We start from the raw sequence: 16762 nt of genomic DNA on the forward strand, positions 1-16762 counted from the left end.
GCCCAGGTGAACATAATCAGACAATTAGACACACCAGGGAAACTAATGACAAGAGGAAAACACAGGGAAAAGGACCAGACAATAACCCAAAGGGAAACATGACATGGAAAACAGCAAAAACACCCAAACCTACAAAACTATAAACGTGACATAACATGAGAATCGTGACATAACCCCCCCCTCAAGGGACGGATTCCAGACGTCCCAAAAAAATAAAAATCCAGCAGGGTGGGTGGAGGGGGTCTGGAGGACGGGTCTCGGGCGGACGGCCCGGGGACAAGGCAGAGTTCAAAAAAGAGGAATTCGGGCGGACGGCCCGGGGGCAAGGCAGAGTTCAAAAAAGAGGAATTCGGGCGGACGGCCCGGGGGCAAGGCAGAGTTCAAAAAGGGGAATTCGGGCGGACGGCCCGGGGGCAAGGCAGAGTCCATGGAGGGAATCTCGGGCGGACGGCCCGGGGGCAAGGCAGAGTCCATGGAGGGAATCTCGGGCGGACGGCCCGGTGGCAAGGCAGAGTCCGAGGAGGGGTGAAGACCAGACAGCTCCGGAGGCCGGTCAGGAGCCGGTGTCGGCAAGATCCCCCATGGAAGAGGACACAGGACCGGCAGGACCCCCGGCAGGAGAGCAGTCGGCGGGACCTCCAACGGCACAGGACATGGGGTTGGCAGGACCCCCGGTAGAAGAGCAGTCTGCGGGACCTCCAACAGCTCAGGACATGGGGTTGGCAGGACCCCCGGCAGAAGAGTAGTCTGCGGGACCTCCAACGGGACCAGACATGGAGTTGGCAGGACCCCCGGCAGAAGAGTAGTCTGCGGGACCTCCAACGGCACAGGACATGGGTTTGGCAGGACCCCCGGCAGAAGAGCAGTCTGCGGGACCTCCAACGGCTCAGGACATGGGGTTGGCAGGACCCCCGGCAGAAGAGCAGTCTGCGGGACCTCCAACTTGACAAGACATGGAGTTGGCAGGACCCCCGACAGAAGAGTCGTCTGCGGGACCTCCAACGGCACAGGACATGGGGTTGGCAGGACCCTCGGCAGCGGGGCAGTCTGCGGGACCTCCAACGACACTTGAGTGGGTTGGGTCGCCAACAGAACCCGGGGAGCTGGCGTCGGACGGACAGCCAACAGGAGACGAGGTGCTGGAGTCGGCCGGTATGCCGACAAGACACGGGGAGCTGGCGTTGGACGGACAGCCATCAGGACACGGGGAGCTGGCGTCGGACGGACAGCCAACCGGAGACGAGGTGCTGGAGTCGGCCGGTATGCTGACAGGACATGGGGAGCTGGCGTCGGACGGACAGCCAACAGGAGACGAGGTGCTGGAGTCGGCCGGTACGCCGACAGGACTCGAGGAGCTGGCGTCGGCCGATGAGTCAGCAGGTGACGAGGAGCCGGAGTCGGGACCATGGTTACTGGAGCCGGCACTGAAGCCGGGGCCATGGCTGTAAGGTCCGGTTCTGAAGCCGGAAACATTGCTGTAAGGTTCGGTTCTGGAGCTGGAAACATAGCTGTGTGGGCCGGCACTGGAGCCAGAAACATGGCTGTAAGGTCCGGTTCTGGAGCCGGAAACATGGCTCTAAGGTCCGGTTCTGGAGCCGGAAACATGGCTGTAAGGTCCGGCTCTGGGGCCGGAAACATGGCTGTAAGGTCCGGTTCTGGAGCCGGAAACATGGCTGTAAGGTCCGGTTCTGGAGCCGGAAACATGGCTCTTGGGGCTTGAGCTGCCTGCTTGGCCTTGCGACTCCTCCTCTTAGCAGCCGCCTGAATACTCCGTGGACCTCCATAAGCCAGACGAGTTCCAGAATATGACTCCTGGACAGGAGCAGGAACTGGGGCAGAAGCACGGGCTGACTGCAGACGGAAACCACCGAGGCGTATGGTGCCAGGTTGGGAATTGGGAGGCCGGGAGCTAGCATGCCTGGGGCTAGCAGGCCGGGAATCACACACAGGGAGGATCTTTGAAATCCAGCCAGGTAAGAACTTCACCATACCTGGTTTCTCCCTAGCCATCTGGCGCGCCTCCGACAATACAGCCTCGCGCTGCTGAACTCCGGGTGCTCTCTTCCATCTATCCGAGCAGTTAGCCAAAAAAAAGGAAACATTTAATAATTCCGACTCGAACGGATCTGCTGGGCCCATTTTTTGGTCGGTTCGTACTGTCACGGTTTGTGAAACAAGCAGGACCCAAATGCAGATTTAAACTGAAACTTCCTTTATTTCAAGGCTATGATATTTCTATACAATGACAAACCGAACACTCACCGCAGAACTAGTCAGGGAACAAGACGAACCGACCAAGACAGACAGACAACCCAGAACTTAAATACACACCAGACTCAATCACACAACAAGACACAGGTGAGGAGGGAGGAGAAAACACTGGGGCCCAGGTGAACATAATCAGACAATTAGACACACCAGGGAAACTAATGACAAGAGGAAAACACAGGGAAAAGGACCAGACAATAACCCAAAGGGAAACATGACATGGAAAACAGCAAAAACACCCAAACCTACAAAACTATAAACGTGACATAACATGAGAATCGTGACAGTAATAGTCAAGGTTATATTCAATATTCTGCACTTACACCAGCTGAGATGATAAAACACCAGTAATACAATCTCAGGACTCTGGATCGTTTACTTTCAGTCAACAAATCATTTGGAAAGACAAAAAACAACTATTCAATATCCTGCTTTACACCGCGACCGCTATAACTGCCGAAGATGAAATCTATGACGCTAAAGCTACGTCCTTGTGTAATGCGGAAGTGGGAGTGGTTAAATCTAAACTGGGTTGGAATAACGATAGACGCCCCCGGGCCAGCATAACGTAATTTGCCCGCTCGGGCCACTAAAAATATTACTTTAAAAAAATTGTCCTGTGGTATTGGTATTTTGACTAGCAATTTAGTTAAATTGTTTCGTTTATCAACGCTAAAACAAAGCGTTTTGTGAGTCGGTTGTCGTTGTTGGGTGAAAAGCAAACAGCTGTTTGCTGCGGAGCGCAGCGCGAGCAGGCTCCCCTGAGCGCGCTCCTTCACTACAGACTATTGCGCCACCTAACCATTCGCCAAAATGTTTTTAATACCAGCGGTAACCGGCCAAGCGCCGGGCAAAAAACAATCATCAAATAAAAGAAAGTAACCGGAGGAGTTAAAGGAGAGTGACAGGGAGCATGAGAAGAAGAGGGAGAGAAAGTTTCGTCCAGCTTGATCGATGGCGTTGGCTTCTACTGGTGCAGTGACGCGTCCTAAAACCCTTTAATAATCTATCGATTAGATTTATGATTCGAAAATTATAAAAGTAGGGTAGACATGTGGAGATTATCCGGCTGAACAAAACGAGGTTTGTTTTCCACAGACCTTATTTCCAGCTATTTTCCAAAACCCTGTGGAGAAATCCCATTGCTTTTTGTCGAGGGAACCAGCAGCTTACTTTCTGGTTTTAGGACGCGTCAATGCACCTCTCAATATGATGCCAATATAAACAAGGTCTTCTGTCGGCTCTGTACATCAATGCCGACCTATGCTGACAAGTAAGTGAAGAGTAGACAACATAAAGGTATTGGCTTTATGGAAATGTCCCAGCAGTTTAGGATAATGACGGTTCTAATCTAATCAATTACATAGCCATTACATTTCTAACTCCTAATGACAGGAAGGCAGAAAGCGCTTTATACAAATAATAATACTCATAATAATAGCAGACATTTTTTAACAATGACCACAATATCATTATTTTAATAAACCAAATATGAACAATTGAGGAAAATGAGGAAGAACTGATGATTCAATGTGTTGTTCCAGAGGGCCAGTGGCATTTTACCCTTAATGTCTACCTCTGCGGTAAGTCACCCCCCCCCCCCCACCCCACCCCTCCGGCGGTACCGAAGTGGGCCAGTCAAGAGTCCCGGGCTGATTTGTAGTCCCAGTCCGCCCCTGGTTTAAGGCGTCTAGTGGCTTGATGGAAAAACAAGGAAGGAAGCCAAGACATTGTTAAAAACTCTCGTGACGGACAAATCCGTGTGGAATTAAATCGTTGCCACCATATTATTATAATGAATGAAATACTCTTGGAAATGAATGGATACGAGCGTATGTGAATCGTGAGTTTACAAATCACGGACTTCATAGCGAACAAGGAAGGACCGCATTGACTTTCTGGATTGTGACAACGTGGATTTCTGTGGAAAAAGGCTTGTGCCGCATGTTGTGGATGTTGCAATACAGTATAGTCTAATGCTGGAAGTGGAATAAATTCGTTTATGAATAAAGTGTGGAACGTAACTCAAGGAGAGCATCTTGAAAAGCGCTTTAATACTTTTGTCTATCTGGCTTACTGCCGCGGATCCAAGCCGCACACTAACAAAGCGCAACATTAAAATAAGGACAGCTGTTTACAAGTGGATGTTTAATGACAATAGAGCATAACAATGGCTGAAAAGGAACATTTGGAAACGAATGAAACTCCTATGGACCCAAACGTCAATGAACGTGCAGTGCCTGTGGAAAATGCTGACGTCAGACCTAAAAGAACAATAAGACCTACAGAAAAGGCTTTGGAAGATAAGCTGGCGCAGTTAATTAAAAAAAGGAGAACGAAATTGGGTCAAGTCTCAAGGAATTTTTTTTTGATTGATTCACTCATGATTGATTATGGGAATATCATTGAGATGCAAGGTTGTCGTGGGGTTTTTCAAATACTCTCCAAAGAGTTTTCAAACTCACATTACTCAGTGCAAGAAATGAAGTCGGAGCAAGAACAAGAAAGTGATCATGTTGACTGGTATCTCCCAAAAATTGCATATTTCAATGAGTTTCAAGATGTGATGAAGAAATGGTTAGCTAGAGCTGCCTCCTTTGAGCATGTGCCTCCTTCTGACCATGGCTCATATGCTGCACTTATGTCAAGTCCACATAAAGCAATATCAGTGGGCATGATAAGCAAGAAAGGTAAAAGTTCTAGTGGCAGCAACAAATCTCAGTAGGGCCTGGCTCATTTCGTGGCATATGCAGGCAGTGGCAAGTACTTCCGGCATCTGCCACAGAGGCCGCTACTCTGTGGTATCTGTGGCAAGTACTTCCGGCATATGCCACAGATGCCACAACTTGCCGAGGCATCTGGCGCTGCTCAACAGGAGTTGCCACAAGATGCCAGAGTAAGAGAAGGTTTATGGTAGCTACCACTCGCCTTCCGTGGCAATGCTGCTATTTAAACCCGTATTTATCGTGTAAAATGTCGCTGTTTTGGCATGAATTTATCGAACTGATCTGTACACAGGGTTGATGATCTGTACACAGGACTGATGGTCCGATCTCTATTTTTTAAAACATTATAATTTCTATTCGATTTACTTGGAGAACGTGTTTTGTTAAAATAAATAAACGTGCTATTTTTATGATAATACTCAAGATATATTATAAGTAAATAAAGACAATGTATTGACATTAAGATCTATCATTGCCCAGATAGCAAAATATGAGTGAATCAATGTTGAAATATGGTTAGGCAGAAATATTGAATCCATGTTGAAACCCGGACATTGAAATTAAACAGGAAGCGCAAATGGTTTTAATGTTGAATAAACATTGGACTTTCAACCATAACTGACACTATCAATGTTGATTCAACCATCATCTAAATAGGAATCTACATGCACATTTTTGGTTGATTTTACATTGAATCAATGTTAGGAATCAACATTGATTCAACCATCATCCAAATGGGAAGCTACATGTAAATTGTAGTTGATTTTATATTGAATCAGTGTTAGGAATCAATATTGATTCAACCATCATCCAAATGGGAAGCTACATATACATTTTAGTTGATTTTATATTGAATCAGTGTTAGGAATCAATATTGATTCAACCATCATCTAAATGGGAATCTAAATGTAAAACTTACATTAAAATATTCAACTTTTCTAAGCATACTGTAACACATTAAAAAAGTGAATGTTTTTCACCAATGAGTTTTCTGCGTACAGGTCTACATCTTAACAGACCATTAACAAGTGCAACATCAATACTGTACTGAATGAAGTGGTCCAAACTTGTAAACACACACTACACCATGTATTGTTGGCAGACGATATTATTAGCTTGTTCAAAATTACCTTGAATTACTATATTTCTCAAAATGTATGAAATCAAACTAAAAATGACAGAAAACATGATTTTAATATTCAAATTTATTTTAGAAAACAGGCAGCAATGCGTCCCTGAGCAAGACTCTTAACCCGTTATTGCTCCCCAAACGCTGTGGAATAAATGCAGAGGACACATCGTATGTGCAAATATACAGTGACACAAGATACCCCCGTAAAAAAAAGAGGGTGTTTAAGAACCATTGGTGCAACTCCAAACAAGAACAGCCTGAAGCTTCAAGTCTTCCATGAAGGCGAAGCTGTAAACATTTGACTTATTTTTGACTGTAAGAACAACAGTCTATTGTCCATGAAAGAACAGTATTGTCTATGAGGCGGTAATCTTTGTACTGTATGCACAAGGAAAACACATTAGAGTGTGGTGGGGTACCCTAAGTTGGACTTGCGTTTGTTTCACTTGTGTTCGTTTCACTTGTGTTCCTTGGGATGCCTCCCTCGCGCTCTGGAGCATAACGAAGCCACTTCTTCACAGTTTCACTGAAGCCATTGTGGGTCAGCTTGTGGTCGAACTGCCGAGCAGCAGCTGAAAGACAAGATTACACAAATAAGCGTGAGGAAGAGAGAGAGAGTGTGTGTATCCCATACAACTTCTGATAATAAGAAAATCACTCTCACTCTGTACAGTAACACAAGCTACAGTCAGCAGCCAGTTTGCTAAAAGACTGGACTAGAAAGAGGAGCAAACGGCTAGCTTGGCTCTATCCAGGTAATAACATTTGCATCCGAGCACCTCTAAAGCTCACCAATTAGGTTGTATTTTTTTTGGTTTATTTCTTATAGCTTCACCATCACCTGATTCCAACCTAACCTTTTTTGTTAGATTAAGTTCATGCTTTATTCTTCGACAGGGGACTACAGAGAGACATGAAACAAGGGCAGAGAAGAGACATAAAATACATTATAGGACTTGGATTCAAACTCGGTAGTCGGTACTATATGGCTCACAAAGAGCATAATTACGTTCTGAATCACCATCAGTCACACCTCACTCCCTAAACTTAAGCTAATAAGTAGTTTGCAGGGGAGGAAACTCACCAAACATGCAGTCTTGTATTGCCATTTCCTTGAATGGCTTCTTGCTGCTGCAACGCTTGTCTTTCTTTCCAGCCCAGTTGTACCGACAGGCCGAGGCGTTAGTCAGAGCAGTTGCCAGCATCCGTCTGATCAGGTTCTCTGAATTGGTGCCTCCTACCAGAGCCAGGCGAGCAATCTAAATCAGACGAGAGAAACAAATAGGCCACTGCTTTAACTGTTGTATTGAGCTACGTTCTGTGGGACATATGTTAGAAACAGCACAACAGCACTCTTATTTCATACACAGAGACCAACTTTGTTTTTTATACACTTGATACACTGATATTCCAGCCCATGGTATTCAGTCAAGTTCATGCCAATCGTTATGTTTAACCACTTTAACCCTAGTGTCCCAATTTTAGTCATGTCAATATAAATGTAAAAAATATATTTGAACAATTTCAAAACTTTTCCATAAATAGCAGATATTGCTCATACATGCACCATGACAGGTTTTGAACTTGTAGACTACAATTATATGTGGTTGAGTAGCTAAGACTAGAATGATTTGTGGTTGAGTAGCTAAAGGGCAATAACTAAGCACATTTTGACCGCACTGATATTATCCACATTTCATAAATGAATGCAGTTCAGTCTGTCAAATTACCATCTTTTGATGGACTGATTCATTCTTCAGCAATGATTCAGCCTCATTGAAGTCGTTTTCATTGGCGATTGGCAGCTGGATGGGGAACATATGGGTTGTGGCTGACCCTGGTCCCTGACTACCAGCCGGGGTCATGTTGCCCTCTGCCAACTCATTCTTGATGAACTGCACATCTCTGGACAGGTCCTTTACCACCACAAGTACTTCGGGGAGCATTGAAGTCATCTTCTGGATGGCAATGTCTTGAGAAAAATATAATTGTAAAGTGAGAATTGAAAATAACCTGCAAATGACTCATGAGGAATTACACTAAGTCTAATACTAATCTAGACTTGCCTTTCAAAAGCAGCCTGGTGTCATCGCCGTGCATCTGTGTGGTTCCATCTGTAAAACGCAAACATTCATGAGACTAAAATCAATTCAATCAAAGAGGGCAGATGAACAAAGAAGAGAGCAATGATCATCATCAGAATATAGAGATTTCACCTTTTCTCACACACACACACACACACACACACACACACACACACACACACACACACACACACACACACACACACACACACACACACACACACACACACACACACACACACACACACACACACACACACACACACACACACACACACACACACACACACACACACACACACACACACACACACCAGAAAATGTCTACAAATGTTAGATGATCGTCTTGTTCACTTACCATTGCAATCATGATCAGGCACTGACTGCATGGGATCAAACTGGTGGCAGTTTCCTCTAAAGACGTCTAGAGGAGGGAAAAACAAATGCTGTAACATTTACACAAAAAACACGACTAGTGTGATTTGATTTGTCTACAAAGATATTACTTTACATTTTAGTAGTAAATGGGGTTCATTAGTGAGGAATACAATGGCATACCATTTTGTGCACGTTGTGGGGGTCCAAGGGGGGTGTACTGCACCGAGCCGTATCCCATTCCCGATATCCCTGTAGAAACAAAATCATTAGTTATATTTCACTATACTTTGGGAGTAGCAACATAACCTGATGTTCCAGCATATTGTTGTCAACTACCACAGGATGTCTGAACACAAAATCTGAATTGTAAGTCATACATATGTCAAATAGTATTCATTGAGTTCTGTGTCCCCGTCTCTCAAAACGTTAGTGTAGTGAAAGAGTAGGGCATCATACCAGTACTTGTACTTGCTCGCTGTGGGGCCTGTAGCTGTGGGGCCTGGAGCTGGTGGTTATGGGCAGCCCAAAATCCTGACATCCTAGCTGAAACACACAGTAGGAAATAAAGTTATTAGCATATGACACTATTGTAACCTCCCATGTAAGGAAATGTTTGATTTCCTTTCAGCTGATCCCTAGATGTAATGCATTGCTGACCCAGGGATAAAATAAAGGGATGAAAGTCAAATGCACTGTCCCAATTTTCACTTTCATCAAAAACGTTATAAAGATAATGTGACAAAACACACATGACACAACACAGATGTTTAAACATGCCAGAATGTTTAAACATGCCAGAATATGTTATGTGACTGCTGACTGTTTGATAACTCACCATCATGAACTTGCTCAGGTGGAGATTGCAGGTAGTTGCCATAGGTGCCAGTAACCAGATCTACAAAGGGGCAATGGAAAACAAGTTGTGACAAATTGTATACAGAGTGCTCCATGTAAAAGCATCGTGTACTATTACACATATTTATTATTGTGACATACCATTCCTTGCAAGTTGTGAGGGTGGAGTTTTGTAGTAAGCTGGAGTTGATATTGGTGTTATATCTGAAATGCATACACATTTTAATTTAGATATACGTCTTCTGTTGCATGCATGATGCCAGCTCGCTCCTCACAAGAACAAACACACATGATGATATGGGTTCACTTACTGTTATTTGGATCAGAAGACAGCAAATTGTGTAAATAGCCGAAGCTGCCATTCAATTAATCTAAAAAGATAAACTAGCCAGTGTGAGAATTGAAGATAGGCTACTGCAAATTGTGTTTAAACAGTTATCCAGTTGATGTTTTAGCATTGATAGCAACATACCATTCATTTCCTGGTCTGGGGACCGCACAGCTCGAGTCTTGCTGGATTTTGGTGTCTCTCCTACAACATAATTTAGTTGGCATAATATTATTCACAATGTATTTATTTTGGGCTAAAACTATATAGGCTAACTGCAACCAATGCACAAGCCCAGTGTTGTAATCAAAATGGTCAGTTTTTTGTTGGTACAATGTCAGACAGGTGTAATTTGTTTTTAACTGTGTCACAGTGATCACAGGGCTATATTGTCCAGAGTTCCAAGAGGGCCTATATAAAAAAAATGCATTGCATTGTCTCAATACCTGGGAAACCCACTTCAGGTGGTTTGGCAAACCGTCTTCTTTTAACATCGCCACTCGATTGGTCATCAGAGTCTGAGTGCTCATACTGGGGATTTGGCCTAAATAATACAATATACAGAATGTAGTCATACTATGTTAATTAAACAAGTCTACAGTCTGAATACATATACATCTGGACCAGAATGGAAACAAGCCATCAGGCCTTTTTGTGTTATACCTTTAGCATTACTTGTATAAGTGTACCACTATACCATACCTTGAACAATATATACACATCACCAATGCTGCTCCAACACCCTAGTGTGAACTGATCTCTGATTGGTGTAGCATGAGGCAAGCCGTTATTATGAGGCAATGTCAGCTGAGCTGTGTGGTTTGCTGAATCCATGTGGTAGCATAAGCTGAGCTGTGATTGATGTGATCGCATGGTGATAGAAATAAGGAGAGGTACAGACTAACCCTAGTCAGCAGGCCCTGTCAGGGCCACGCTGAGGGAGAGAGAAAAGAAAAGAGTAATCACTATACCTGGATCTCCTTTTCTGCCGAAGTTCTCCTTCATCCTCATATTCTATTTCGGAGGTTGGACACATTGTTGAGGTGTACTTGGTCTCTCGTCGCTTAGCTTCATCAAAGGTCTCTGGAAAGAGTACAGGGAAAATGACAATTATTAATGTGACTCCAGTCAGTGTTGAAGCAAAACATATATACTACTTGGTTTAGTTAGTTACAAATGTAATTGTACTGTAAAGTAACCGTGGCATCCCTATTCTGGTCATGTAGGTGAACATACTTGAAAATAAGCAAACATTCTGCAAAAATAGCTGATCTACAAGCTCGTAATGTGTCACATTGTGAGCTTGCTAGATGTATACATACTGTATGTGTTGCACCGATTACTCACCACAGGTAATAAGGAGGCGTAAATGTGAGCTTCCTAGATGTATACATGTGTTGCACAGATTACTCACCACAGGTAATAAGGAGGCGTACATCCTTATAGGGGATCCATTTATCATCTGGTTTCATTCCACCTCGAAGGGCCTTTGTGAGCTTTATGTTTTTAGGGGGCCATAACAAGGTATTTTCTTCATCTTTGAACCAGCTCTCTAAAACTACTGCTGTCCCACCATTTGGGAACTGTACAACTGACCACAGCACAACCTCACCATCCATCTTGAAAGGGCTAGGGCTGAAATGAGAAGAATTGATCATAATGATCTCTCCTTACAAGCCTTCGCCCATACTGTCCTACAAGACCAAAGTGCAGTATCTACACAAATAATTATACTGATTAAAAAGCTTAAATGTTTCAATTGGCCAGCCAAATGGGTTAACGGTATATATGTGATATTGCACTAATTGAGCATCTGTTCATGATTAAGGTAATTGTTTATCTCCCAAAATCATGAATGCTGATCTGAACTTTGAGTCAATGTATTCAAAAATGTAGTTACTGCGCTTTGGCTTAGTAGGGCAGTATGGTGGTTATTTTGCATAATGAAGCAGCGGTATTGCAATGGCACCATCTCCATCTGGATAGAGAAGACATTTGCGCTTGATATAACAAAGTTTACCTATCCCTATAATCTCTTGCAACCCACTGATCTTGTATGTACCAATGTATGATGACTCACAGAGATACATGTATACGGCTGTTTGTGTCTGTACTTTCTGAAAATGATATATACATCTTCCTCTTATTTAACAATATTCTCTACTAATACAATTGTCTCCCTTCTTTGTGGACAAAGTGAACATATGAGGGGAGACCTTCCTGTACTGTTGTGAATAAATGAACTGTGGGGGCACAGGGCCATCAGTGTGGATGTTATGCAATATTGGATCATTGGTGGGACATAGTGCTCCAACAAAGATGTGGAATTTCAGACAACCTTTTGACTACCTGTTGTAGAGGCTGATGTGGCTTTCTTAGAAGATGCTTGATTTGTCCAAGATAGATATAATCCTGAGATATTATGCCAAACGTCCTGTATTCCTCAGCCAAAAGAATAAGCTGGTGTACATTGTACACAATCTCATCTTTTCCATACAACTCCCCAAAGTGTTCAACAAAAGAAACCATCAACTTGTGCGCAAAGGCTAACATTTCCTTAGAAATACCAGGGGACAGAAACAAGTACATGCCAACAGAAAACAACATGAAGTTGTCGTACAGCTCACTGGGGAGGGAATCCTTCAAAATAACAGGACCCCAATACAACATGAAGGATCGCGACTCGGTAGCTTTCCAGCGATCTATATCTGACAGTCCCCTTGGTTTACGGTTAAATTCACAAGGCATGTAGGAACGTAGCATTATCAGTTTACCTGAAATGGTTCCTACAGTTTTGGAAGGAACCCTTGTTGCCAAATTATTCCCCTTTTAACCACATATTAAGCAGTTTCCTTGTTACTCCAAGACAACACAGATGCATGTAATCAGTTGGGAACATAGAAACCATCTGAACTAACCCAGATAAAGGGCTCTTGCCAATGTGATGTTCCTCATCAACCATGTCAGAGAAACTCGAGTCTGTCCTGAGTCTCACTTTTGTTTCAGGATATGTAATTTTCTTCCTCCATACACGCTCCTGAAAACACTTCTCACAACCTGAATAGCCATTAAATGCCTTGGTCTGCTTAATATACGCTCTAGCCGGGGCATCACAAATAAAGGAAGAAACCTCTACTTTAAAAAAGCTTGTCATTATAAATAATGCCATTAAACAGTACATTCTGAAGATCTTTGACAAACTGCTCTAGGTACTCAGAAACACTCTTTGGCTTACTTAGACCACAACAAATACCAACAACAAATGGGGACTTGGTGTAATCACATTTGAGACATCCAAGTATGGGCCAAAACTGAAGTTTAGAACTTTTGAATAAAGGTAAACAATCTATATTAAACTGTAAAATAAGTGTAGTCAGAGTTGCTGGTAAACTCAAACATGCCAAATGTGAAAGTACCCCTTTTACTATACCAAAGTGATAGTACCCTCCCCCTTCAATTTTAGTGGTAGGCACATGTTTTTGCGTTCCAAGCAATGTTCTTCCATCTTTGGGAAGGGTGGGGTGAAATATCTTCAAGATAGACAGCAAAGAGGATAGTGCAACCAGAGAGACTGAATAAGATGTTGCCCAATATTTGAAACTAATCATGAGTAAATATTCATTATGCTCACCACTGTCAGAATCATTTTCAGATTCAATTTTGTCAGCCCCATCTATACTTTCAAAATGAAAATCTGGTGAAGCCTTTGAGGTTTTGGAGTTGATATTTTCACTCTGATCACTGATAATTAGTGGTCGGTGTATTGGCAAGTCTGATGTAGTTGGTAAAGCATCTACAGTAGCAGGCACTCAGAAGAGGTTGTGACAGGAGTTGTGCTCTCTAAACAGTGAAGGTTTGTACTTGCATTAGCAGCAGCAGTTAAATTATATATTCAATGAGGATATCCTGCTCTGTCTTTGTCACTAATTTGTTGACTTTACGTCTTTTAGCCCAATAAGATGACATTATCTTAAGAGTGATGAGGTGCTGTAGTCACTGTACATAAATTGTGCCTATTTACTTGGCTGTAATGGACTGAGTCTTCCTTCTCCAATTCTGCTCGTCTGGAAAGTGGTACGTGATCCTGAAAATGGGAGAGAAAAAAAGGTCCAAATTAATGTGCTGCAATATCACTGCAAATAAGTGTTGTAATAAACAAAATTCAATATATACATCTTCTGTAGTGTTAAAAAAAAAAGAAGAAGTGTCAGGGATTGTCATGAATTTAGAGAGTGTACAACATCTTTGAAACCTGCACAGTCTAATGCAATGGTTCCCAAAAAAGTGTTCCGTTAGACAATCCAGGTGTGCTTGTATCATGTATTTGACAAGGCAGCACATATTATGCAATATATAAAACTATTTATGAATAATTATTATCTATATCGGCACTCATTTTCCACTAGAGACACATTCTATATCCTAAAAAACACATTCTATATCCTAAAAAACAAACAAAACAAAGACTAGCTGATTTACAAGCTTTAAAAAAAGGCATCTTACAATATCAAAGCTTTTAAAGTTTTAAGTTTTTCACTATTCAAATGTTGTGAAAGTATGAAATAGGGCTTAGTTTTTTGGCATTAGTTTATGCAAACAATATAAAGAGTGCACACATTATAGATACTATTTAACATGATGAATATGTGTGCCTTGACACAAAATCTTTGAAAACCACTACTTTAATGTAAGCCAATACAACAGCCCTACATCACAAACGTATTCATTTTTAGTATCAGAAGGCCTATTGCAATCCATCAGCTGGTACTGTAATACAGTGGTTCTCAGCCATTTCAGGCCTCAACCCCCAAAAAGAATCATATTTGAACTGGGTACCCCCCCAACATAATGATATTTGAACTGGGGATCCCTCACCCAGACAAGCACTTGGAATTGTAGGAGTTGAGGCATTACATTTAGTCTAACATGGTTCCACAGATAAATATTGTGAAAATAGCTGATCTACAAGCGCACAATGCAAGCTTGTAGATCTTCTATTTTCACAATGTTTGGTCTTTCTGGTATATTTGTAATTATTAATCAGAATCTGTAGTAAGTAACTAAAGGTAGCCTATAATAAATGTAGGGGAGTCAAAGTACACAATTTACCTCTGAATTGTAGTGGGGTAGAAGCACTAAGTTACATACCATTTATATACTCAACAAAAGCACAAGGAGGCTATTTCTAAATCACAAGTACAGTACTTGAGTAGTTAGCATATTTCCCATCTCTGGTCAACAATGATAGATCTTAATGTCAATACATTGTCTTTATTTGCTTATAATATATCTTGAGTATTATCATAAAAATAGCACCTTTATTTATTTTAACAAACCACGTTCTCCAAGTAAAATCGAATAGAAATGATAATTTAAAAAAAAATAGAGATCGGACCATCAGTCCTATGTACAGATCATCAGTCCTGTGTACAGATCAGTTTGATAAAGTCATTCCAAAACATCTACATTTTACACGATAAATACGGGTTTAAATAGCAGCATTTGCCACGGAAGGCGAGTGGCAGCTACCGTAAACCTTCTCTTACTCTGGCATCTTGTGGCAACTCCCGTTGAGCAGCGGCAGATGCCTCGGCAAGTTGTGGCTTCTGTGGCATATGCCGGAAGTACTTGCCACAGATACCACAGAGTAGCGGCCTCTGTGGCAGTTGCCGGAAGTACTTGCCACTGTCTCTCACAAATCTTCAACATGCTTCATCAGTAAAAAGAGAGGCAGAGGCAGAGAGAGCTGCGCTCAGATCACGCGCTGCTGCCTTATCACAGAAACACTCACTTGAAAAACAAGAAGCTGACCTGGAAGCAATGAAAGCCAATATCAGAGCTGAAATGGAAAAGCTTGAGCTTCAAACTGATATTGATGCTGCAACAGCCAAAATTAAAACATTGGAAGCTTCTGAGGATGATGACTCTGATCCTGACGCTTGTGTGGGGGAGGAGCAGTATGACACGGGTCAGCCGGATGAAAATGATGATTTCCAGGATGAAGAGAACCAAGGAAAAGCTGTGGAGAAGGATAATAAAAAGAGTTTCATATATTCAAATTCAATGAACTCAAGTCATGCAGCCCCTAGTGGTCATGTCCAAGTAGTACAACCAGGGCCCACAACAAGGACAGCAGCATCAGCACAGCAGCATCACTCCATCCAAGTCAGACAAAGCTCTCGGACAGAAAGCAATGACTTTATTCAAGTAATGCAGTGACAAAACGAAATCACTGAAATGCTAATGAAGGAGCAACGCTTAACATTACTCCCATCCAGAGAAATACCCATCTTTAAAGGAGAGCCATTAAAGTACCTTTCATTCATCAGAATGTTCGAACATACAATAGAAGATAAAACTGACAATTACAAAGACAGGCTGTTCTTTCTAGAGAAGTATACAGAAGGCCAGGCTAAAGACTTGGTAACAAGTTGCCAATACATGGATTCTAAAAAGGACTTTTTGGAAGCCAAAAGACTGCTCCAAGAGAACTATGGACATCAACTCTTAATAGCAGCAGCTTGTTTGGACAAAATGTTGAATTGGAATGCCATCAAGAGTGAAGATAGAAAGGCATTGCATTCTTATGCTATCTTTCTTCGTGATTGTTGCAACACAATGGAAGATGTTGAGTTTTTGGATGAAATGAATAGCACATCAAATGTGATCATGAAACTCCCATTTAAACTTAGGGAAAAGTGGAGAACAACTGCATATGCATATTATGAACACAATAAGACAAGAGCAAAGTTTCCAATATTGGTCGACTTCATCGAAAAGTATGCACGCATTGTATCAGACCCCATGTTTGGAGACATACAGGATTTCATGCCAAAAAGGGATATTAAAGTGTACAAATCACCCAGCAATAAGCCCATGGGCGCGGGAAGGGGGGTGCTGAGGGCGCCGCAGCACCCCCTAGCGGCAGGCAGGGGGTGCGGAGCTCCCCTGTCTGAATTATTATTTGACGGTTATTGCTGCTCCCGCTGTG

General features: G+C 42.5%; 1 protein-coding gene across 1 annotated transcript; it reads right to left on the bottom strand.

Annotated features, from left to right (window-relative positions):
* Window positions 1-8560: 8560 nt before the first annotated feature.
* LOC307044588 (uncharacterized protein) lies at window positions 8561-11390 on the bottom strand (the record flags this gene model as incomplete). Its single annotated transcript, XM_079689899.1, has 8 exons — window positions 8561-8634; window positions 8769-8837; window positions 9045-9131; window positions 9424-9483; window positions 9585-9647; window positions 10218-10315; window positions 10743-10854; window positions 11384-11390. 8 exons carry the CDS (start codon window positions 11388-11390, stop codon window positions 8561-8563), a joined length of 570 nt encoding a protein of 189 aa, XP_079546025.1.
* Window positions 11391-16762: the final 5372 nt, after the last annotated feature.

Source organism: Notothenia rossii, assembly GCF_949606895.1.
Source record: "Notothenia rossii genome assembly, chromosome: 6".
NCBI lineage: Eukaryota > Metazoa > Chordata > Actinopteri > Perciformes > Nototheniidae > Notothenia > Notothenia rossii.